This window comes from Phoca vitulina, unplaced genomic scaffold (assembly GCF_004348235.1).
Source record: "Phoca vitulina isolate PV1807 unplaced genomic scaffold, GSC_HSeal_1.0 scaffold13, whole genome shotgun sequence".
Classification (NCBI taxonomy): domain Eukaryota; kingdom Metazoa; phylum Chordata; class Mammalia; order Carnivora; family Phocidae; genus Phoca; species Phoca vitulina.
The window spans coordinates 23,751,327-23,776,394 of NW_022589716.1; the positions used below are offsets into that span (position 1 = coordinate 23,751,327).

Consider the following 25,068-nt stretch of genomic DNA (forward strand, 5'->3'; position numbering starts at 1 on the left):
TCAATGAACACAACATAGCCAGGAATCTAAACATACCTTAAAAATAAGTTCTGGATTCGAAGCTGCCACCTCTTCAATGTCAACGCCCCCCTGAGGGCTGCCCACCAGTACGGGGCCATTGCAGGACCGGTCCATCAGAATGGCCAGGTAGGTTTCTCTGGAAATGTCCAAGGCTTCAGCAACCATCACCTATCACATTAGTGAGAAAGTCAAATTAATTCAGCATTGAGCTGAGTTCCACCTGGAAATCTATATAAACTTGCTACACCAATCAAACAGCTTCATTTAAAGGCTCTTTAAACCCAGTGAGCTAGCTTCCAGAGATTTGAGAGTTCTGCTCTCATGGTACAGAATGCCCATTTTCACCTCCTTAATTGATCCTGCTAACTTGCTCAAGTGACAGGTATTTGGTTTGCCTCAAGGAACCTTCCTACTTTAATCTTCTTTTTTTCTTCCTTGAGAAACACTGACACTTAAGAAAAACTCCAGGAAAGCATTTGTTATTTTAATTTGAGACCTTAACCGTACGTACATCTTGCTATGCTGATTTTTCTCAGATTGCTCTGGTGGAAAACCAAGTTTGTTGCCAAAGAAAGGATTCTTTCTACAGCATGTCTGATGCTTCCTATGCTTGTATACCTCTATCTTGTGGACCACTGTATTTGTAGTTCAATTTCTACTATCTTTTAAATTACACATATACTATTTGCTTGTCCAAAAATAATGCAAAAGGCACCAAAAGTATATAAATGAGACAGTGAGATAGCAGCCCCCTGCTGCACATACACAATCCTTGGGCCTCAGGAGTGAGGGTGATCAGGAGCCCATTGGGAACCTATGTGATCATCAGAAAGAGTAGCATCTTCCTCCAGGAGGATGCAATCGTGCGCATGCCAGGACCATGCCTGGGCAAAAGACAAGTGGGATGGAAGGATTTCACTTTGTGCTCATCGTCCCAGCCAGCTGTCCTTTTGCTCAGCACAGCCTCAGCAACTGTGTGCGCAAGCCTACCAGGAGAAACCACTATTAACTTTCTATCTCTTTCCTATGTATCTACAAGCATTATAGTAGTGGAGACTTCCTGCAGATGAAAGCATATTATACATACTTGAATGCCTCTCCCTCTTCTTGTTCTTAATCTTAATACTACAACTTGGAGATCTCTCCAAGGTCCTCTGTCTTCTTTGTGACTAGATGGCACTTACATGTCAGTATTTATTTAATCATGTCCCTACTGACAGACATTCATGTGGACTTCAATTTTTCTAAAATGCTACTACAGTGCTTATTTTTGTACGTGCTCTTAGAGGGTGGTACATTTGTTGTACTCATTTGTTTTAGTATCCCTGTAGATAAGGTACCTAGAAGTAAAATGACTAGGTTTTAGACTCTTCATATTTAAAATTTGTTAAGTACTACCAAAGTACCCTAGAGAGAGGCAGTACCAACTGACACAACAAAAATGTTGTAAAAGATATCTTCGATGATTTAAAAAGAAAAGAATATTCATAACTAATAAGTACTAGAAGTAAAATAATAAAAGCACTAACATTGCTTTTCCCAAAAGTAGTTCAGTAAAAGATTTCACCAAAAAAGTCACAGATTAAACAGCATTACATCTTAACCATACAGGTGCCATCAAACTACTAATTTTTAAGTCACATAAAATGTGATAAATATATGATGATTTAAAAAGCTATGAAGTAATGAATACAGAACTTCTTTTCAAACACATCACCAGTTAAAAATAAAATATCTTATAAGAGGCTTCATATTGATTCTTTTATCATAAATGGTAACTCATGACTATGTAAGAAATATTTCTTGGCACATGGTGTTAGGATTTTCATAGAAGCATGCTGTTTTCTAGTTCACTTTCTAATAAGAGCTAGTCTAGAGAAGGAGATTTAACAATTTCCAGTAGTTATTCTGAGAAGCAACACAACATTATAACTTTTTAGGATGTCATTCAAGAGTCCTATTCTTAATCTTCTAAAATGTTGACAGATGTGCTCTGCATTCCATCAAATCTCTATTTGTAAAGACCAGCTGCTGTCCCCAAAGGCTCCTGCTTCATAGAAATAATGTACCACCCTCTAAGAAAACACTCCTGGGAAAATGATGATTGTCAATGGATAACTCAAGATATTTTATTTCAAGATCAGTTTTTTGACATTACCATGCACTCCATATGGCCTAGGAAATCAGAATATTTTAGGCATTGTTACAGAGTCTAAATGGATTGCATGCACACTCACCCTACAAGGACCTCAGTTGATATATTTCAAAAATATGACTTCATCTGTGACTGACACAAACGGTATCATCAACACAACTTTCTGTGGAGTCCTCCTCCAGGATGGGAAGCTTTTGGGAACTACTGGACCACTGAACTGGGTGGGTTGGTTTTTTTTGTTTTTTTTTTTAAAGATTTTATTTATTTATTTGAGAGAGAGAGAATGAGAGACAGAGAGCACGAGAGGGAAGAGGGTCAGAGGGAGAAGCAGAGCCCCCGCTGAGCAGGGAGCCCGATGTGGGACTCAATCCCAGGACTCCAGGATCACGACCTGAGCCAAAGGCAGTCGCTTAACCAACTGAGCCACCCAGGCGCCCGGTTTGTTTTTGTTTTTAATATCATGCTATTGAAACTGTGATCTGTGGACGAGTACCAGCATACAAACTATTTGTTAACAGGACCATGATTAGGAAACATTAAAAGTATACTCAGGGGGCGCCTGGGTGGCTCAGTCATTAAGCATCTGCCTTCGGCTCAGGTCATGATCTCAGGGTCCTGGGATTGAGTCCCGAATCAGGTTCCCCGCTCCACGGGAAGCCTACTTCTCCCTCTCCCACTCCCCCTGCTTGTGTTCCCTTTCTCACTGTCTCCTTCTCTCTCTGTCAAATAAATAAATAAAATCTTTAAAAGTATACTGGGTTCCTCAACTTCTCTCGTTGTAGAGTAATAACCTTCACTGGTACTGAATCATGAAGAACATGATGAGTAGCACAATCTCACCTCCCTATTATTATTATCCTAGGGAACATTGGAAGTGCCTTGGCACAGACTTAGAAAAAAAAAATCCAATGTGTACAATGTACGTAGGTGTTTAAACAACTTCTCAAATAATCTTATAAAGTTTCTATAACGGGGATGGGGGGGAACTTCTGACTGCTATCCAAGATTTCATAAGTAAAAGAAAAAAAAAATGCATGTTCCTTAAAGTCTCATACAATGTTATTGTTATAGGAATGTGGTGACATACATAGGGCGCCTGGGTGGCTCAGTCAGTTAAGTTGTCTGCTTTCGGCTCAGGTCAGGATCCCAGGGTCCTGGGATTGAGCCCTGCATTGGGCTCCCCGCTCAGCAGGGAGCCTGCTTCTCCCTCTGCCTGCCGCTGCCCCTGCTTGTGCTTGCTCTCTCTCTCTCTCTCTGACAAGTAAATAAATAAAATCTTAAAAAAAAAAAGGAATGTGGTAACAAATTCTACACAGAGAAAGGACAGAAACAATATATGGCATTATTTTAGGGGGGGTGAGAAGCCAAGGAATTTTTACTTTCAAATTTTTATATTTCTGTAGGATTGGAATTTTTTACACGTGTGAATCACTTTTACAATCAAAAGAAAAAAAACCAACACATTACTTAAAAGTAAATCATTCTAGTCATTTCCTGGCAATGACTCAATGTACAAGCATGCACTTATCTCCAGCCTTTCAGAAACCTATCTACAAAATAATTTTATGCATTACCATACAGCGCAAATCTGCTTTAGGTATTTTTATATGCTTTTAAAAAGCATCACAAACTCTAATCTAAAAACTCACATAGCCATATAAAACAACGAATTCCTACAAACAAATATACTAATCATGTCCTCTGTGGACCAATTTTGAGGAACTTAACACAGGAAAAGGCTCATAACCAGATTTAAAAGGCAAATAAAAGTACTGTGTTGGGACAAACAAGTCAAAACAAAACACTTTTGAGTTTTTAGTAGTTCTTACATCTGAGAAGAGGTGGGAAAGGGAAATCAGCATAACCAGTTTCGTCGGTGTGCTATCTTGACATTTAGAAAAGCTCTGTGTTCTCAGAATGAAGGAGCTAATGACCACCAGTAATTCCATCTCCTTCTTCCAGACCAAGAGAGGCCCAAGAGAGCCCCTGTCATGTACACTAAGAACCAACTGGCAATTTTTTTTTTTTTTTGGTCATGTCAAAAATTTTCCCCACAACTCACTCTGAAAAATGAAAAACAGAATATACTGCATCAGGTTCCCCCACACATCGCATCCTGGTGGAGACCATCATCCGTGATGCTGTGTCAACCAAGCAGATAGCTGCTTCCCAAAAGGCTGGGCCCCCATTCACTGTTACGACGGGGTCCTCTAACCATCTGTGCCTGCCAGGGCTGGGGTGTAGGACCTTGTCATCGCACAGGGGCCAATGTTCAGAAGGGTCCCCATCTTGGTCTTTTGGTGTAATGTTTTGCTGGAGCTGACTTGAAATTTGAACAAAGTCCCCTGAATTTGTTTTTGTACTGGGTCCTGCAAATCAGGTAGCCAGCTGTGGCGACCTCTGCGCAGGAGGAGGGCATATAAGGTGGACAGACTGACAGGAGCAGGGTTAGGTTCTGGCCTTGGCTCCACCACCCACAATTTTATGACTGAGGCAGGCCACTTTACTTGCGGCTTTCTGTTCTGCGTGTGTGCATGACGTGCACCTTAGAGAACTTGGGAACCCCAAGAGACCACTCATACACAATACATGCAGTGATAAGTGGCTTTAAATGGTATTAACCTCCAAGTAAGGTATAGGGACACTTAGAAAAACAATCATGGTGGGTAATTCTGATTCACAGGATGAGGGTGGCGTTGTGGAGGAGCAGAGAATGTCCCACACAGAGGAATAAGAGCTGTTATACGAAGCCCTTTCCAGCTTCAAACAGCATGTGCCTGTGTTCTGAAAGGGAAACCCGTTGATTCGATCACTCACCCACACCTACTTTTACTAAATGCTAATGATAATAAACACTTGTACTATTACAGAACACTTTTGATTTCTCCGCAAAGTCACACCACAACCTAAACAGATCATATGAGGTTTAAAAAACAAAATGGCGTATCACCAAAGTGTATTGCTTCATCAGACTGTCAAAACTAAAACAGGATTTTCTCTTCTTCTTTCTAACACATACACAGAAAATGACCCGAAGCATTTGTATTACCTTGTTAACTTTCACACCTTCTTTTGGAGTTTGTTTTGTGGCTAGATTATACCCAATCATCTGTTTAGCCAGCTGTCCCACGACTTGAGGGCTGAGAGAGAGAGAGAGAGAGAGAGAGAAGGAAAAAAAAAAAATCAATGTCTATGCTGAAAATTATTTTAAAGTAGAGTGCATGCTACGTCCTCATGTCCGCACTGCACAAGTCCAGCTCCACCCTCAGCGAGTCCACAGGGTTTTTTGCTGTTACTAGGTGCCTAGCCCTGTACCAGAGGCTCACTGAGAACAAAATATATATGAGGGAGGGAGGGAGGGAGGAGGAAGGGAGAAGGGAAGGGAAGGGGAGGGGAGGGGAGGGGAGGAAAGAAGAGGAGAGGAGAGGAGAGGCGGGAGGCGAGAGTTAGGCAAGGGGATGTGAAGAGAAGAAGGGAGGGGAAGGGAGGGGGAAAGGGGAAGGGAAGAGAGGGGAGGGAAAGGAAGGGAGATTCTTGCTTCCCTCTGCTATTCTCTCTCCCCAAAATAAGTTACCGTCATAGTAGAAAGACACTGCTGAAATGCGTAACAGATTTAGATATGAGCTGAATAACAAAGACCTGACTTGGGCAATGTGAGAAGTATTGTCCACTGAGGGGCACAAGGGAGAGGGTAAGATTCAAAGTACATAATGAAAAGGTATGTGACAGAAGAGAAGAAGAAAACGGGCAGTGCTGGGCCCTGATACCCGAAGGCTCATACTATCAGACAGGAGGGACAACTCAAGCCACTGGTACTGGGAGCCACTGCAGGTTCTGAAATAGGGAAGTGACAATATGGAGGCAGCATTTATGTTATCATTTTCAACATTTATGATGAATCACTGATTGTCTAGGACAGAAGGAGTGTCGGGTTTTCACCAATTAGTGAAGAAAAAATCCTCTTATGAGATAAAGAACATTGGGGCACTGTAGAGCTCTCTGCCTATAATTCATTTCCTTTATTTGCTACCTCCTGCTTCCACCCCATTCCGATCATCTTTCTCAGTGCTTCCTGCAATCATGAGCAAGATCTTCCATAACTGCTTAGCCCAAAGACACAGAATTAAGATCTCCAGACTTACTCTTTTGTTAAATGTACACCTCCCTTCAAACCGCTACTGAAGACACCTTTTCCTCTTCCTCCAGCTAAGATCTGGGCTTTTAAAACAAATTCTTTTGCATCTGAAAAAGAAAATTCAGAATTGGTAGTGGATTTTAATTTTTTTTTTTTTTTTTTTTAGCAACAAGCAATGTGGAAAAGCATATACCTCCCAAAAGCAGTAAAAGCTCTCTTAAACTAATTTTGAAAATAAAGGCATAAAGAACTTCAAAAAAAATCAGTGCATCTAAATACAAAGTCTTTATCAAGGACATTAAAATATTTCCTACCAGTTTAACCTAATACTCAACCATCCCAAGAGGAAGCAAGGCATGTGTTCCCTTGTTCTTTTGAGTGTCAGAAGATGCTAAATAAATCCAGGCCGGAGGTATTAATTTTACTGTGTAATGACACTCCCATGTGGCAGAGGCACCAATCTGCCATCAGAAGAGCTAACTACCAGCTGAGATGTCAAAGGGAAGGCTGGAGTACATGGGGGAGATGCAAAAGGAGTGGTTAATAACTGTATTCTTGGAAACCAACAGATTTCTGAGTGGATGTTCTAGATATTGGTGGGACTGGATAAGGGAGGAGGAAATGGATTAAAATTGAAAGCAAGCAATATTTCTGAAATGTTGGCAGGGTAACAGAACATCCTAGGGGAAAGTGGTGGTGGAATTTTCATTTCTCAACACACTCAAGGAATGGGGGAAGTGTCTGCTTTTGACCTTTGAGACCTGACTCATAAACTCAAGTATCTTCGTGGGCCTAGCTCAAAAGCTACATGTGTGAAGCAGCCCAGTGACAGAAATGAGGTCTTCAGCAAACAGGAGCGCTGCCCCCCACCCCCAACCACCAAAAGAAAAATAAGAGAAAAAACGTGCAGCCCTCAAACAGGTTTCATAAACCAAATAGTACATTTCTTCTGGTCACAACTGGCATCCTCTCTTGGTCGTTCATCTTTGTCTAAATTCAAAAAACTAAGTCAATCTTCTATGAGGCCCTAAGAGTTTTCTGGTTTAACACCAGGTTCAGAATCTGCAGACCAGGTTTCAATCAGGCCTCCATCCCTTACCCCGCTGTCGACACCTGGCTGGTTACTTAATGTCTCTGAGACTCAATTTACTCAATTGTGAAAAAATGATGGGATTTTGAGAATTAAATCATACATACATGTGAATACTTTATCCCAAGAGCCTGAAAACTCCTATGATTAATGAAAGACTACTGCCACAATCAATTAATTCATTTTATTACTTTTCCATATTGTAAAGAATCAAAAGGATTATTGCCACTTGGGCAGATATGGATAAAAAATAATATTAATAATAACAAGTTTGCTGGTGTCTGCCACCATTCCTGTACGGTGAGGGCTCCATAAGTGTTGGCTGTTTCAGCTATCTCTATCACTGTTCTTGTTACTCAAGGCAAGCATGCAAAGGTTCCAAGAGAAGGAGCCACCGAGGGTTTTATCATGAAGGCAACAGGCAGCTACAGAAAGATTCAACATTATGACAGCATTGGGTAAGACAGTCACTCCAGCTGATATAGTCAGATTATTAGGGTTCACGGTCTTTACTGGTTGGTCTTCTTTTCCCCTATTTGCTTACACTCAGGAAACGAGGGTTCACCTTCTCTCAGAAGCAAACAGAGCTCCTTCTTTGCTGCCCTTGACACCCTTCAACTCTTGCTGCTGCCATATATGTGAACCATCATAACATCAGTCAAACCCATGTCTTATGATAAACTGGCTCAAGTCTAACTGGGTAAAGAACAAGCTATGATGACAACTCATTATCAGAAACACACGAGGAAAGAAACCAAGTAGAACAAATCTATTTCGTAGTTAGGCCACTGCATGTAAGGACGTGTGGAGTTAAGAGCAAGGACTGTGGAGTTAAACAGACATAAGATCTCCAACCTCGTCCATCACTTTCTTCGTAGACAAGAAGAGAATGAGGCTCAGAAAGGTAAAAGTAAAAGCCTGTCTGTGACATGGTTATAATGAAGTAATCTACAGTGTCAGGATGATGTGAGGAATAAATGAAAAACAGTAGGTAAAGTGCTTATCTCAATGCCTGGCACATTTAAAAGAAGTCAAAACATGATAGCTATCATCACTAATTATTTTCAGCAATTAACCAAAAAAATGGCATATAGGAAGACATTTCTTATCTCTTTTTTGAAGACATCAAGTAGAAAAAATACTTTTTGCTGTCTACTCAAATTTTTAATTGTGATCACTTCAAATTCTTTAAAAAGGATAACCAGCATCCCATTGCCATTATCAATTTTCATAAGCTTGTCATCCAGAAGAAAGAGATGTGTTTCTCAACAAGCTTTCCAGCAGCAAAACTTGAAAGTAAGACAGAATACCTAATTGGGCATTGTTAATTGGCACTACACAGGCTTAACTGAATCAGCCTTAGGCATGAACTCTCAAGACAGAGAAACAGTTGTAGCCTCAATGAAGTGTTGTCGATTACATGTGTCACCATTTGACCACGCGTCAAAGGACACCATGCCACCAAACTGGTAGACTGAACAGCCACTTGGGGACTGCGCATCCATATTGGGACAAGTGGCAAAGACAAAGGAAAAGACTGTATCCAATCTAGGTACATCTCCTGCAACTTACACCCCAGGCCAAAAATAAGTTCACTAAAATCATCTCTTCTTGTTAGATCTCAAGTGCTAAATCAGTGTAGTATGTCAATAGCCCAAAGAAAAGCAAGTTTTTCTCATCTTGCCTGAAATTCACATGAAGTAATTTAATTCAATTATTTACTCAAAGGGCTGAAAATTAAGTGGCCAAATCCTACTGAACAGTATCTAGTCTTTTCATTCAGTATTAATCAAGTTGATTCCACACAATGTCCCTGTTTCCACTTTAAAGATCTGATTTCTCGGGGCGCCTGGGTGGCTCAGTCGTTAAGCGTCTGCCTTCAGCTCAGGTCATGATCCCAGGGTCCTGGGATCGAGCCCCACATCGGGCTCCATGCTCCGCAGGAAGCCTGCTTCTCCCTCTCTCACTCCCACTGCTTGTGTTCCCTCTCTCACTGTGTCTGTCTCTGTCAAATAAATAAATAAAATCTTTAAAAAAAAAAAAAAAAAAGATCTGATTTCTCCAAATACACAAATTTCTGGGTTGTTTTTTGTTTTTCACATTACCTCCCTATTTCCAAACAAAATTACAAAAGAATATCCCAGACACAAAATCCAATTTTTGTCTAACATAAGATGATTTAACCATACTTTAGGATAACAAGCTAAAAAAAGAGATAGAGGGGAGAAAAAAACACCTGCTGTAATAGATTTTGTATAGAAATACACTGCACTTACATACTGATAACCATATTACCGGACTCCAAGTTAGTAAAACCTAGGTATATATAACTCTAAATTCCTTGCCCTTAACTACTACTCTTATATGCAGCAGCCTTAATATGCAGTGCATTTACTTTATTTTGTTCCTTTTATGGTGAGTTTCTGATAATGAACAGTGCTCATGACTAGGATTCCACTCAGTTAGATGGGAACCAGTTATACTATAATTCATATATATTTTAGGAGAAGAAGTATTGTAAGCAACATATTTGATAAGTTTATCAGTACATAAGATTCTCAACTACCATATCACTTATTAGAATAATATTTGTAGCCATTTAGGAAGCCTAAAAAAACCCACACTGTGGTCTTCTTGTTTGACTCTATTAGCCATATTAAAATAATGCTTTCTCAAATGTTCTCCTCTCATTCCTTACCACAAGTGTCATTCTAATTACAATAACACAGTTTTATACCAATTTTTATAGTTCCCCAGTAGTCCCAGGCTGGATAATAAACATTCTTGGAAGCATTATTAAATCTAAAAGGAAAAAATAAATAAATTCATTAAGGAAAGCATAACCTAAAGAGAATAAATAAGAAATGTTTTTAATCAGACAAGTTTTGTAAAACTAGTTCATGGCATCCTGAAAATATATTTATGCAAAATAATGTTTACATGAAACAGTTCAGAACCATAATGCAAAAGGACCTAGCAAATGTCTGAAAATGTTTATCAGGTGTATCGATAAGAATGTTATTTGTAACTATCTTTTTAAAACAGTTTAGTGAATTCAATATTGCTCTCTTCAAAAATATAATAGTTTCCTAAATGCAAATGCAGTGCTGTAGAGATGGAGGCTACAAAGGTGATCATCTATTTTGAGTCAATAACACTGGAGTTGTTGGGGAACTATGGATTCCACAGTTCACCGCCAGAGCAAACTGGAATATCCAGTTTTCAGCACAATTGCATGGCATAATTTCCAGCATGGTGATCACCTTTCAGGAGGTTTGATGGGATTCTTTTTCTTTTTTAATTATGTTATGTTAATCACCATACATTACATCATTAGTTTTTGATGTAGTGTTCCATGATTCATTGTTTGCATATAACACCCAGTGCTCCATGCAGAACGTGCCCTCCTTAATACCCTTGATGGGATTCTTAATTGAGAAAGTGACAATGTATTTCAGATTGACCTATTACTGGAAGGCAAGGGGGGGGGGGGTGAGGCAAGAAGAGTCAAAGATTTACAAAAAGAGGAATTATAGGGTGATAAGTTAGAGGCCTAAGTGCTAATTTCCCAAAGAAAATGAGTTAACATCTGTGATTTCATGATGATCCAAGAACCCAAACTTAAAATTGGAGAATTACCTATCTTTGATTATTGTAATATCTCCTGTAGATGGAGTCCTATCTCCTCTTGTTGTAACGAGGTCACTGGGAATTAGATAATATTGCAATGACTCTTTCCATATGCTCAGTGGCATCCCTGAGACTAAAACAATTATTTTAACTTTCAACATGTCTGACGTAGGCTCGCCCAACATTGGAACAGAGAATTTCAAACACACAAGACATCAGAATAAACTATTTCACCATTGGTCACACCCTTTGATTGAATTAGGATTAGAGATACTTGGCTTCCCACCAGACTGCTACCTATCAAAGATTTAAATCGCACGTATCTGAAACAGTCATTTTTAAAATAAAAGATGGAACTAGGACCATCTCTACTAGAACAAGGGTTTTGTGATACAAATAGGAAGTTGCTCAGGGAGACATTATTTTAGTGTTTTTGTTGTTATTGTTGTTTTGTTTTTGTTTTTTGTTTTTTTTTTGAGAAAGAGAGAGAAAGTGGGGTGGGGGGAGTGGCAGAGGAAGAGGGAGGAGAGAGAGTGATCTTAAACAGGCTCCGCGCCCATCACGGGACCCCATGCGGAGCTCGATCTCACAACCCTGAGATCATGACCTGAGTTGAAGCCAAGAGTCAGATGCTTAACCAACTGAGCCACCCAGGTGCCCCAGGGAGACATTATTTTACATTAAGAAATCCTTCACTGATAAAGCTTTTATATAAGTTTTTTTTTTTTTTAAGATTTTATTTATTTATTTGACAGAGAGAGACACAGCGAGAGAGGGAACACAAGCAGGGGCAGAGGGAGAGGGAGAAGCAGGCTTCCCGCCGAGCAGGGAGCCCAATGCGGGTCTCGATCCCAGGACAATGGGATCATGACCTGAGCCAAAGGCAGATGCTTAACGACTGAGCCACCCAGGCTCCCCGCTTTTATATAAGTTTTAAATCTTAAAGTTCCTATTGAATATAGTAGTCAATTAATTCTACATTATCTAAAGTAATTCCTTCATCTGGAGAGTGTAGGGGCACAATAATGCCACTTGGAACAGTTTATTGATTATAAAGTAAGTAATAATATCATCATAAGACAACACACTTTTTGCTTTCAAGGGAATAATTTTAATTTTAGTTCCTATAAAAATTCCTAAAGTTTGATAAATCATTGTTTTTTCATATTGCCATACTTAAAAAAATATTGTATATGTATTACCAAATTATAGCTCTCATTAAAATCTGTAATGATAAATTAGCCTACTTATCTGATTATGTCACTGATGTTATTGCTTTCATAACCATTAATACAGATTTCATTGGTGATAAAATATTTAAAGCTAGACAAAAACTACCTCAGAAAGGCTCAATTCACTTGTAATAGCTTACTTTTTCTATAGTTTAAGACTAATAAAACAATCTTACATTTTGTCTATTAAAAGATATATTTCTTTTTTTAAGATTTTTTAAATTTATTTTAGAGGGGGTGCCTGGGTGGCTCAGTCAGTTAAGCATCTGCCTTCAGCTCAGGTCATGATCTCGGCCTGGGATTAAACCTTGCATCGGACTCTCTGCTCAGTGCGGAGTCTGCTTCTCCCTCTCCCTCTGTGCAGTCTGTCTCTCTGTCTCAAATAAATAAATAAAAATCTTTAAAAAAATAAAATGAGTCTCTTGTAGACATCATATCAATGGGTCTTGTTTTTTTATCCAATCTGATAACCTGTGTCTTTTGATTGGAGCATTTAGCCCATTTACATTCAGAGTAACTATTGAAAGATATGAATTTAGTGCCATTGTATTAACCTGTAAAGTCACTGTTTCTATATATTGTCTCTGTTCCTTTCTGGTCTATGTTACTTTTGGGCTCTGTCCTCACTTAAAGGATCCCCTTTAATATTTCTTGCAGGGATGGTTTAGTGATCACAAATTCTTTTAGTTTCTGGTTGTCCTGGAAGCTCTTTATCTCTCCTATTCTGAATGACAGCTTGCTGGATAAAGTATTCTTGGCTGCATATTTTTCTCATTTAGCACCCTGAATATACCATGCCAGTTCCTTCTGGCCTGCCAGGTCTCAGTGGATAGGTCTGATGCCAGCCTTATGTTTCTACATCTGTAGGTTAAAGACCTCTTGTTCTGAGCTGCTTTCAGGATTTTCTCATTGTCTTTGAAATTTGCAAGCCTCACTATTATATGTCTAGCTGTTGACCTATTTTTATTGATTTTGAGTGGGGGTTTCTATGTCTCCTAGACTTGAATGCCTATTTCCTTCCCAGGATTAGGGGAGTTCTCAGCTATAATTTGCTCAAATATACCTGCTGCACCTCTCTTTCCTCTTCCTCTGGGACCCCAATTTTTCTTTTCCCGCTTTATGGTATCACTTATCTCTCAAATTCTCCCCTGTGATCCAGTAGTTGTTTATCTCTGTTTCTTAGTTTATTTATTCTCCATCATTTTGTCTTCTACATCACTGATTCTCTCTTCTGCCTCATTTATCCTAGCAGTTAGAGCCTCCATTTTTATTGCATCTCATTAATAGCCTTTTTGATTTCGACCTGATTAGATTTTAGTTCTTTTGTTTCTTCAGAAAGGGATTCTCTAGTGTCTTCATGCTTTTTTCAAGCTCAGCTAGTATCTTTATAATCATTATTCTCAATTCAAGTCCCAACATATTATTTATATTCATACTGATTAGGTCCCTGGCAGTGAGGTCTGCCTCTTGTTCTCTTTTTTGGGGTGAGTTTGTCCATCTTGTCATTCTGTCCAGAGAAGAATAAATGAACAAGAGAACAAAACACAAAAATAGCAACAATGACCCCAGAAAAATTTATACTAAACAAATCAGAAGAGACCAGAAACTGGAAAAAAGAAAAAAAGAGAATATAATCAAACAAGTGAACAGAACAGAGCAATACAGTAGACCCTGGGTGTATTTTGGTCTGTTTGTTAGAAGAAACTAGATCCCAAAATTGTAAAGAAAGAAAAACTTATATATATACAAAAATAAAATCAAATACAATGAAAGGAAGCCAAAAATGAAAAAAAATATATATATATAAAATGTAAATGCAAAAATGAAAATTAAGAAAGACTTTAAAAAGAGTTTTTAAAATAAGAAATTAGCTGAAAAGGAAAAAACGTTTAATTGTTTATGAATTCTATACACTATTTTCCCCCAGCACTGGACTTTTGCAGTTCTGTGTAATTAGTAAACTCAGTCTCAGCTGGATGTTCCTGCTGGTCTTCTGGGGGAGGGGCCTGTTGCGCTGATTCTCAAGTGTCTTTGCCCAGGCAGAATTGCAGCCCCCTTGCCCGAGGCTGGGTTCAGTGTAAGTGGCTCTGGAGCCCGTGGGGGGGGATGAAAATGGTGGTGACCCCATCTCCAGCCCCCGAGCTGAAAGCTTGCACCCCCCACTCTTCAGTGTGGCCTCAGGGAAAAGCAGTCAATCACTCTCTCTCCCTGGTTTCCATCTGTACTCTGTGCTCACCCAGCCTGTGACTGAGCGGTTTTATCTCAGGGGTACAACCCTGCTTCGAGTCTCTAAACTTTATAGACTCCTGCTGTGTGCACCCGTGCAGCTCCTCCCAGGGCAGGGAGGGGGGTCTCACTGCGGTTCTGCTGCCTGCTGGGCTCCTGCTCAGAAAGTGTTCATCTGACCATCGGCCGCACCCATATTTAAAGGTGTTTCTTTCTCTTTCACAGAAATATTACTAGGATTCTGAGATCTCCCACGTTCTTGATTGGAAATCTTGTCTTTTCCCTACTTTGTCTTGGTATGTCCATTCCTCTACGTGGCCCTCCATTTGGTGAGAGGTGCCATATGCTACTTTCTGGACTCTGCATCGGCTACCATTCTGCCACCGATGGTCACAGTACCACCAGTTTCCTCTAGGCTTCTCCCTTGCCACAATCAAGGAAGATCTTTCAACAACTTCCCACGAGTGCTCAAGGAGAGTAGCTGAGCCCCCAGTGACACAGCTTTTGCCTTTGCAGGGCAGTCTCTATTCCAGATGCACACACTCTCCAGGGGACAATGGCACAGTCAGGCACTGCCACACCCTAACCCTGAGACCTCTGTGCCCTCAAAGCTGTGGGGTCGCCTCCTTTCCTTACTCACAGAGATCATCTCACAGAGCCCCTCTACTCTCTAAGCAGCTCTGCTCCTTGGAGAGCCTTTCTCCAGACAGGCCCATGTGTCTGATTTCCCAATCTTGGGCAGTGCACTCAAAATCCTTCTCACAGGCCTCTGAGCCCAGTGCAAATCAAGAAATAGTACTGAGTACTTGTTCCGTGCTACTGAAAAAGTCACCACAGTTAAAATGTCACCACCTAGAATGTTCTCAATTAGGAGGTCCACCTACCCAGTGCTCACAGAAAACCTATTGGTAGAACAGTCCCACTTCTGTGAAAATCAACTAGAGAAATAAGGATTTTTTACTACAATGTGATTATAATAGTGAAACACTTGAAAACAGCCAAAATATCCATCAGCATGTGGACATTTGGGGTTGGAAAAATAAATTTTTTATTGCCACATAAGGAAATATACAATACTGTATGTCCATTAACAATGATTAAATAAATCTTTATGTGTGAATATGGGAATATGTCCCATATACTATATGCTCCAAATAGACCTTAATGATCAATATTTCAAAAAACAAATACATTTGTGACTAGTTATATAGTCATAATGAAATCTAAATGAACACTAAACTATTAACTGAGGTTATCTTAAGGGGCTAAGGAATGGTATTATGGGTGGAGCATTACATCCTGTCAGTAGTGATTTACATTTTTTTCCCAATTATCACATGTTGTCCTAAAAACAAATAAAAAATAAGAGTTTAAAATGTGAGACAAACACAGGAAGTTATCCATAGTAGTATGTCTTGATTATTTCAATGTTCCCTGCTGTATCAGTCTTTATAACTTTATCATATGGGTCAGGGATGCCTATATTTGCAGAAGCCCCCAGAAGACATCTTCAGGAAACATAGTTCCACGTCTAACAACATGACCTCCTCAAGTGTCATGTAAGAAAACTGAGCATGGCAGGAAATGTGCTACCCTTTTCAAACATTTACTGAGCACCTACTCTGTGGGAATTCAAAGATTAAAAAAAGTCAGGGTCCCTGCCTTTCAGAAACTTAAAACCTCTCAAAGAAAAGAGATACAAACAAATAATTACTGAAAAATATTAAGACTGTAATAAATGTTAAAACACAGTGCAGCAAGAAGGGGACTTGAGTGCCGAGTCAAGCTAGGCAGGGGAGAGCAGAAGAGCCATAAAGAAGGAGGGTTGACTGACATCACAAGGAAGAGATGGGTTTTCCAGTTAGACAGGGCTGGGAAGTGAAGACATGAAGGGGTCACCAACTGAGAAAGGCTTTTGCATCTGTATTTGCTTGGCTTCTTAGTTATCTATTTAAATTAGAAATCATGAGAGAACCATCTCAGATAAACCAGTAAAGCATGCCAAGATTCAGCACTGCAAATCATTCACGTTTGTTATTTCAGATCTTCAGAAAACCTCCCATATTAAAGTTTATTTCCCTCTATTCAAGAACAGAAAATAAATAGAAAAACACATGTACAGCCTTTGTTAAATTTAGTTATTTTTCCCTAAGTGCTTTTAAGATCTTCCATAATTTTATCACGGTGGTCTTAAAAAAAAAAAACAAAAAACCCGAAGCAGGTAAGCTAACTCTCAAACAGGGCTCCCATGAAAGCTCCCAAGGGGTCAGTGAGATTCAAACCGTGCCACCGTTTAACACCAGCAATAACAAAGGATATGGCCAACCCTCCCAACCTGCAAATAAACACAGCTTCCAGACTTAAAATGTGCTACAATTCCAAACGCCGGAGACACAGTATTCCAAACAACGGCTTGGTGGTGTTGCCATAAAAAAGGAACCCAGAAGGTTTTTATCTTCCATGTTAAAGTGGTAAACTGGTGTACGACACACTGGAGTTCAACAGATGCCAGGAATGACCTACGCCAAGAGAGATGGAAGATCTCAGAACCCCTTGCCCATGATGCACACATCTCCAGAGGTCCAGCATCATTTGTTATGTCACTTTCAAATTACACTGAGTTTTAAATTGCAGTGTCTTGCTCTTTTACTGCCTGTCCTAACCCATTCCTTGTGTCTGAAATCTAAGTCTATTGCTCAAATGTTAAACACAAAGAAGACTTAAGATTGCATCCTGGAGGGTGAAACCGTGCAATTTCCATGAACTGGGAAGAGCTTATATTTGGCTGACTTTCAAGGGTTGTGAAGGCTGGATAAATACTTACATTTTCATTTTCTCTCTATGACAGCTTTCTTTGGTTTCCTTCCTTTCTTCTTTCCTCCTTCCTTCCTTGCTTCCTTCCTTCTTTCTTCCTTCCCTTCCTCCCTTCCTTCCTCCTTCCTCTTATCCTTCTACTCTTTGTAAATACATCCAAGATACTCAAGTGCATGTTCAACTATATCTGAGATCACTGTCTTCATTTTCAACAGGTCCATTCAACAGCCACAGAGATCACCACTGACTTCAAATTCTACTTCCTATCACCTCCTCCTTAGAACTACTCTCAAATAAGGACTTCTGTGCTTATATCCCTGAAAATTGGAGTGCTTGATATATCAACCTGTACTCTACCTAACCTCACAAACCACAAAACCTGGAGCTATTTTCTTTTGACTGTCTTCACAACAATTTTTCTGATTATCTCTGAAGCATTCGAGCTCGAAGTCTTTTTTGCTAGGACTTTCAGCATTTAAAAAGAAATGCCTCGTTTGAGCAAGAATTCATACTAGAAGGAGGCAGGCCAAGTGTTACAAATAGGAAATTAAGGAAATCATAAGCTGCTATGCATTTTACTTCCTGGGGAAAAATAATAATTATTTTTTTGAGTTGACTTTGGAATTGCAACACCCACGACAACACAGAAAAATACCCAAGAGCTAGCATCCACATCTGGTAAAACTCAAAGAAAATTCTGGCAGCTTTTAAGTAGTTCTCCAATGGTATTGGTGTGGCAGAGGAATTGAGTCCTATTTCACACTTGGCCAACCAAGCAGTCCAATATGAGGATGCCCTTTGAAATACCAATCGTTTACTCTGAAGATTCATTCACATTTCATTATTGCAGCTGGAAAGCTAGCATCTAAGTCTACTCTTCCTACCTACTGATAGCTCATTCTCCTTTCAAAATACAGCCAAAATTTGTTCTATATCCCACACTTACACTCAACACCATAGTTTTTTACTCTGCTTTACACCTTAGTTTCCAGCAGCATAATATCCAACATCCAGAAGTAAACAGCACACCCACAGAATTACCTGAAATATTCTCCTTCCATCCCCCACTGCTGGTGTCCTTAGACCCAGCTGCAGCCTTTCCCAGGTTCCTGAACTCTTTCTCTTGGCCTCCCAGCACAAGGTTGGAACAGGCTGTCATAATGCATAAACATGATTCAATTTGTGGGGAGGGAGGGAGAGCCTACTACCTTAGAAGAATTTCCCAGGACACAGATCCATAAAGCAAGAACAGGATAAGCCCCAAATAGGGGACAGCCTAGCCTTACACAAAGGGAGTAACTTTTACAATGAGAAAAATCAACATCGACTCAGGAATGCTACAAAGTCTAACGAAGCAGATGCCACTTCTCTGGAGGGCCTTCTAGTTCAAAGGAGATGCCGGGCCAAGGAGGATCAACAGTGCCAGGGAGGGGTTCTGTCAAATTTAATGAAGCCACTCTCAGTTTTGCTAATCACACTCCTCACACCTTCTCTTGTGTGGAGGTTTCCACTGAAGAGCACACACAGCACGATGCAGAACGAGATCGCCTCATTCCCCTGAAAATGACCAAATGAGAGTGCCAAGCTCGTGGGCCCCCAGCATATGGTCAATGATTTATAATCATCACTTCCGTTGCTCTGTGAAATCGTAATCACTGTGTTTGTGAGGAGTTCACTCTGGAATGAAATTTGTACTAAGTGTATTCATTATCTATATTTAACAAATAACCCAGCTGAAGTTGAGTTATATGGAGTCACACAGCTAGCAAGAAGCAGAGTCAGAATTTTTAAGCCAGAAAGATAATTCCAGAGACTGTGCCTTAACCTATTCACACGGAGTCTTGTAACTCGGTTTGTCTCCCAACATTTTATTACGACGATTTCCAATCACATAAAGAAGTTTAACACCAACAAGTAAACACCCACATCCTCACCACTTGGATTCGACAACTGTTCACATCTCACTGCATTTGCTTTCTCACTATCTCCATTGTCAGAGTTCACCTTATTTCTCTCCTGCATTTCAAAGTGGCAGACTTCAGTACTGTTACCCTTAAACTCCTCAGCACACATATCAGTAACTCAAGTTTGATATTTGTTTATAGTTCCTTCTTGGGGAGAGAGAAAATTTACATGCATGAAATGTCCAAATCTGAAGTATACCATTCAGTAAGTTTTGACAAATGCATGTATCTGTATGACTCAAACTTCAATCAAGAAATATGTGACTATTTCTGAGAACATATTACTAAAGTGTCTTTGGCATAAAAATCTAAATAGACGAGTGCTCTGACAATGGAGATCCTGTCAGTGCTCTGACAATGGAGATCCTAAGTCTCTTGCTGAAACTAAACACAGCAAAATATTGAATTCATACACCTCAGCACAAAGACCAATGCCTGGCCTATCATAGGCACCCAACAGATCTGTGACTTGTCAAATTCCACTAGTGTGGGAAAAAGGAATCACCTCCCCCTACCACCATCTCCAAATCAGAACCTGGCCCAAAACATTCCTAAGTCATAGTCAGTGATATGCAAAGTCCTGATTTCAAAGGGGATTTTTTTTAAATGATGAGCATATGTAACTTTTTGAAAACAACTGATTAAGTTATTACATGAATTTTTATAGCAGCGATGCTTTGTAAGCTCCAAGGAAACTATTCATAAGCTGTTTTCCCTGTACCATGCCTGTGTTGGGATCTTGGTATGGCTATTCCATTTTGAAAGGGGAAATGAATTCTCCTGGGGATACTTGCACCCTCCTGAAAAGCAAGGATGATGCCTGGAGACTTGGTCTGTGCTTAAGCGACAGAATGATGAAAATGATGATCTCTAACCCAAAGCTTTTCTGTACTACCACTTGCCTGAAGCTTAATGTCATGGGACTCCAGACTTTTGATAAGCCTGTGGGGTTTTTGAAAGAAAACCACTAGCAAGTATTTAGAGGATAAAGCCAAAACATATCTGTCACAAACTACAGTATATTACCCTTTTGCAAACTTTAGAAAATGCAGATATAAATGGCTGAGAGTCTAAAATGATATAAGGCCCATATCAACAGTGGTTACCTATATATGGGGTAAAGGTTCAAATGATTTTTACTTCTTTCTTTATACCTGCACTTCTTACAATGATTGCTTATGCCACTTAATAATCAGAGAAAAACTAGTATCAGATTTAAATAAAATATATGTTTATTTAACCTGGTAAGAACAATAACAGTACTACTGTCAGGTCGGGCCAGGGTAAGGGAGGAAGCTTGCTCTAATCCAAAATATGTAAGATTAAATATATGTTCATGTGGGGTGCCTGGGTGGCTCAGTTGGTTAAGCGTCTGCCTTCAGCTCAGGTCATGATCCCAGGGTCCTGGGATCGAGTCCGACGTTGGGCTTCCTGTTCGGCGGGGAGTCTGTTTCTCCCTCTGCCCTTCCTCCTGCTTGTGCACAGTCTCTCTTTCTCTCTCATGCTCTCTCTCAAATAAATAAAATCTTTAAAAAAAATAAATAAATATAAATAAATATATGCTCATGTGTACACTCATAATATCTATACTGAGGATAAATGAGGAATGAAATATACCAAAGTATTAACTCTGATTATAGAAGGGGGAGGATTATGCTAACTTTTTCTTCTTTTTGACTACAAATCTGCTACAGGGAACATGTATTATTTCCACAGGGAGGAGAAAATAACAGTTATTTTGAAAATGCACTTGCCATGCACTAGACTGTACCTATGCATGAAATATACACAGAACACTGCCATTCAGCGGTCCTGGCCTTGCCACCACTTCACCGCATGGGAGGAGTGACTCAGGATGAAGGGTGGGGCCAAACACTGCCACTTCTCACTCTGCAGCTCATGCTCTGCTCAAAGCCAGCCTCAGCGTTCCTTGGGCCTGGGAGGTCACATATATCTCTGCCTGCCAGAATTAGCTGCATCTGGTTCAGGCAAGTCAGGAAGATTCATCCCTCTGAGACTCAAGACAAGTCACTGTGCCTCAAGTTTCCAAAGGGTGACAAAAGGGGGACGGCGCCCTCTGGAGGTGCCCTTCAGCACCTACATCCAAAGAGGTACATGCAGAATTGTTAAATCATCTCCTTCCGTGTACATAAATGTACCATCCCTCTTAAGTCCCGCCTAAAGAAGACAACACATCAGAGATGATTACAGTGCAGTGGATAAGTTCATGAGCCGTGGGTCAGAGAGCTTTGTATAAGAACTCAGGCTTTGCCCCTTACTAGCCAGTTGAGTGACCTTGACCAGAGAAGAGAGCCTCAATTTTCTCATCTATGAGATAAAGCTGATAAAAGTAGCACTTGCCTCACAGAGTTGTTGTATGAGTATTAAATGAAGAAAAACAACTGTCTGTAAGTTATGGAAAGTACTTAACACAACGCCTGGCTTAAACTTACTCATAGTATCCTTACTTATACTGGCTTATAATTACACCGACCTCTTAAATATCAAGTTCATAGCACGCGATGATCATAATGATGAATATGCTAACCACTGGGCAAAATAATTTTCATAATAAATCTACTATAATGAATCTACTCTTTATTGATTCTTAAAAGAGTTAAGAACACATTAAGATACCTACGTCTTGTATCTGTTCCAATCATTCAGACACAATAAATAAAACGTGCTCATGGTTGATAAGAACAGACGAGATTGTATCAATTAAAACGGGTTAGATGCCTTCAACAGCAGCCCAAACTCAAGAGACATTTAGCACCACCCTGCCCCCTCCCAGATGCATGACTGCTTTTGTAAGTAAAATGACTATCTCTGGATTCCAGATAGCATTTGCCTGCCACAAACACGCACCATATTTTTATTTTTTTTATTTTATTTTTTTTAAAGATTTTATTTATTTATTTGACAGAGAAAGAGCACAAGTAGGCGGAGTGGCAGGCAGAGGGAGAGGGAGAAGCAGGCTCTCTGCTGAGCAGGGAGCCGGACGTGGGGCTCGATCCCAGGACCCCAGGATCATGACCTGAGCCGAAGGCAGCCGCTTAACCGACTGAGCCACCCAGGTGCCCCAAACATGCACCATATTTTTATTTATGTTTGCATAGTTTGTTTAGTTCCTAGGTCTCCATGTTTCCTTACCTTCTGCCTGTCTCCCCTTTGATCTGTCCATGGCTGTGTCCTGGCACGAATGGCCCTGGCTACCCACCATGTTTCCTGGCAGAGAAGGTGTCACTTGACTCCATCTGGAGCTGCTCAACTTCAGGCCTCACTGGCAGGCTGAGGCTTGTACCAGCACATGCCTCCCTCCCCCAACACAGATGCTGGGCCTGCTCCAGCCCCGTGGCAGCCTGCAGTGGAGGGAAAACGAGCCGGGAAGAAAGCTAGATGCTAAGCGTGGCCAGTGCTATGTACGTCAGCATTGGGCTATGTGGCTATCTGCCCTCTAGTGTCCTAACAGCTGTTAAGACTGTTACTATGGTGGTTGGGGTTGCTGTTATGTGTTTTAAAGACACCACATATTCAGCACTGACTTTGTCCCCAGAACTGTTCAAAGGACTTTACACACCGCATCTCACTGAATCTTTCCATTAGCCCTCTGCAGGAGATACTATTCCTAGAGATTAGGACACTGACACTCGAAGTCAGTCCCTCGTCTCAGATGACACAATGTAAATTCCAGAGCACAGGATCCAGCCAGAGCTGAAGCTCTACCCATACCACCTGAGCACGACAGTCCATCACCCTCAGCCATTCAAGTTTGGGTGAGTCAAAGAGTTTCAGAGTAGAGAGAGGTGACAGTGGTCAGAGAGAAGGCGAACTATCCACTTGCAAGTTGGACCATAATTCCCAATGATCGCTTCTAGGGGTACTGGCTGCCACTTAAAATGGAAAAAGGATAATGGCCCAATAGCAGCATTAACAACAAAAACCTCCTGTTGTAAGCTATGACAGGTTATGCCATCTGGTAGCTCACAGGATTAGCTTTAAGGACAATTCCTTTTACTGTCTACACAACCAAATGTTTCTGTGACTTAATATACCTGATCACCTTGTAATAAAACAAAGGCCCCTCCATTAGTGTATTCCCTCAATACTTTTGCCATGCACGTTAAAAAAAAGACAGCAAGCCAAACTGATGGACTGCAAAAGTCAGGGAGGAATTCTGTGAAGTCAAAGGCAAAACTGGCCCTGCCTTCTCTGGGGCACGGTTATTGCAGACAGGAGCATCTACAACACAGGAACGCAGGAGTGTCCGGAGTCCACTGAATGGCATTGGGGTTCCTGCATCTAAATTCAGGTTCAACTATTTTACTTAGCTGTGGAAAAAATTAAAAGTCAACCTCTCTAAACCTCCATTTTTTCACCTGCAAAATGAAGAGGGTAATAGGAAATATCTCACAGGTCACTGGAAGAATCCAAGGATGTGACCTACATAGAGACTTGGCACAATGTCTGGCATAGCAGATGACTCATGAATGTGAACTACTATGGGCTTTATGCCTTACATCCTTTGATTTGGCCCCAAACAGTTCCTCAACAATCCATTAGCCTTCACATCTTCCTCTAACAAATGCCACTGGTGTCTGAACTCCCGCTAAGGGACAAACGATGTCCTGGGAACTTGATGTCTATATCTCTAATCCTCCCAATAAGCCCATAATTTAGAAATTATTGTCTCCAGTTTATAGTTGAAAACACTGAAGTTCAAAAGGCAACAAGTGACTTGTTGAGATGTGTGACACCCAGCCAATGCTTTTTCTATTACACCTTCCAGCCCGACCAAGAGAGGGATGTGAATGTTATCTTGCTGCCCAGGGCAGCAGCTCATCTGCTGACGGTGTCACCAGAAATCGGTTCTGGCGACCAGCCTGGCATTCAGGCTCTGCCAGCACTGCAATCATGTCCACTGCAGACCCTCGGTTATGGACACCGCAGCACAAGAACATTCACTGTGTCAATGCGTTTGGGAGAGGTCAGGGGTGCTTTGTTGCAAAGAAGACCCCACTTACGGTTTTAAATTAAATACTTAGTTCAGTAAAGTGACAAATTTTTAAAAATCCATTTTTTTCCATAAGCCTTCGAGTTCAACTTGAAATTCATATCATTCTGCTTAGAAGTTTAAAATTTTAACATTCATTTGCAAGGAGGGGCATTTGATTGAGGTCCAAACAACTCAAGTTGAACACACTAAAATAAGATACAGTAAACTATGAAAGCATTACAACACTGTTTATAATCTTTGTCAAAAACCTTAACTTTCCACATGAAACATAAAACGGTCATGTCAATCACATAGTTAAATACATAAAGTGGAATCAATGTCTACTCTGTTCCTTTAACACGTCAAATTCCCTTAAACATTACAAACATGTCACCTGAAAAATGTATGCAGAGAATTACGAATTGATTGGGATTCACCAGATGGGTTTTAGGAATTTCATCCTTTGTTTATTAATTCCAGAACCTTCACAGTCCCTCAACATATCACTTCTACTTCATGGTCAAACCGGCTACTGTCAGCCACAGCCAAATCACAAGTCTATAACTAGCTGCGAGGGAAACTGGGAAAAGCAGTCTTTCCTCCCTGCAACCGTGTACTTAGGAGTGGCCCAGCACCCGAGAACAAAGGGCACGCAGGGGATGAAGGGGAAGGCTCACGAAGGTACTCACAGCATGCCTGAGGGAGCCCAATATATGGTTACCGAGGGAAGTAGAGGGGTACCTCACAGATGCACATTAGTGTCCTATCTGACAGCACCCCAAAACTGAAGATGTTAGGGTGTGTG

The 25,068-nt window shown here is 40.5% G+C and overlaps 1 protein-coding gene across 3 annotated transcripts in view; it reads right to left on the bottom strand.

Annotated features, from left to right (window-relative positions):
• The window catches only part of SUCLG2 (succinate-CoA ligase GDP-forming subunit beta), a 410,084-nt gene that overhangs the window by 277,543 nt on the left and 107,473 nt on the right, over window positions 1-25,068 (bottom strand). For all 3 annotated transcript variants that reach the window (XM_032411719.1, XM_032411718.1, XM_032411720.1), the window contains exons 3-5: window positions 6,319-6,418; window positions 5,226-5,316; window positions 37-189 (exon numbers count right to left, since the gene is read on the bottom strand). In XM_032411719.1, the coding sequence (XP_032267610.1) occupies window positions 37-189; window positions 5,226-5,316; window positions 6,319-6,418 (344 nt within the window). The remainder of the gene's footprint in view (window positions 1-36; window positions 190-5,225; window positions 5,317-6,318; window positions 6,419-25,068) is intronic.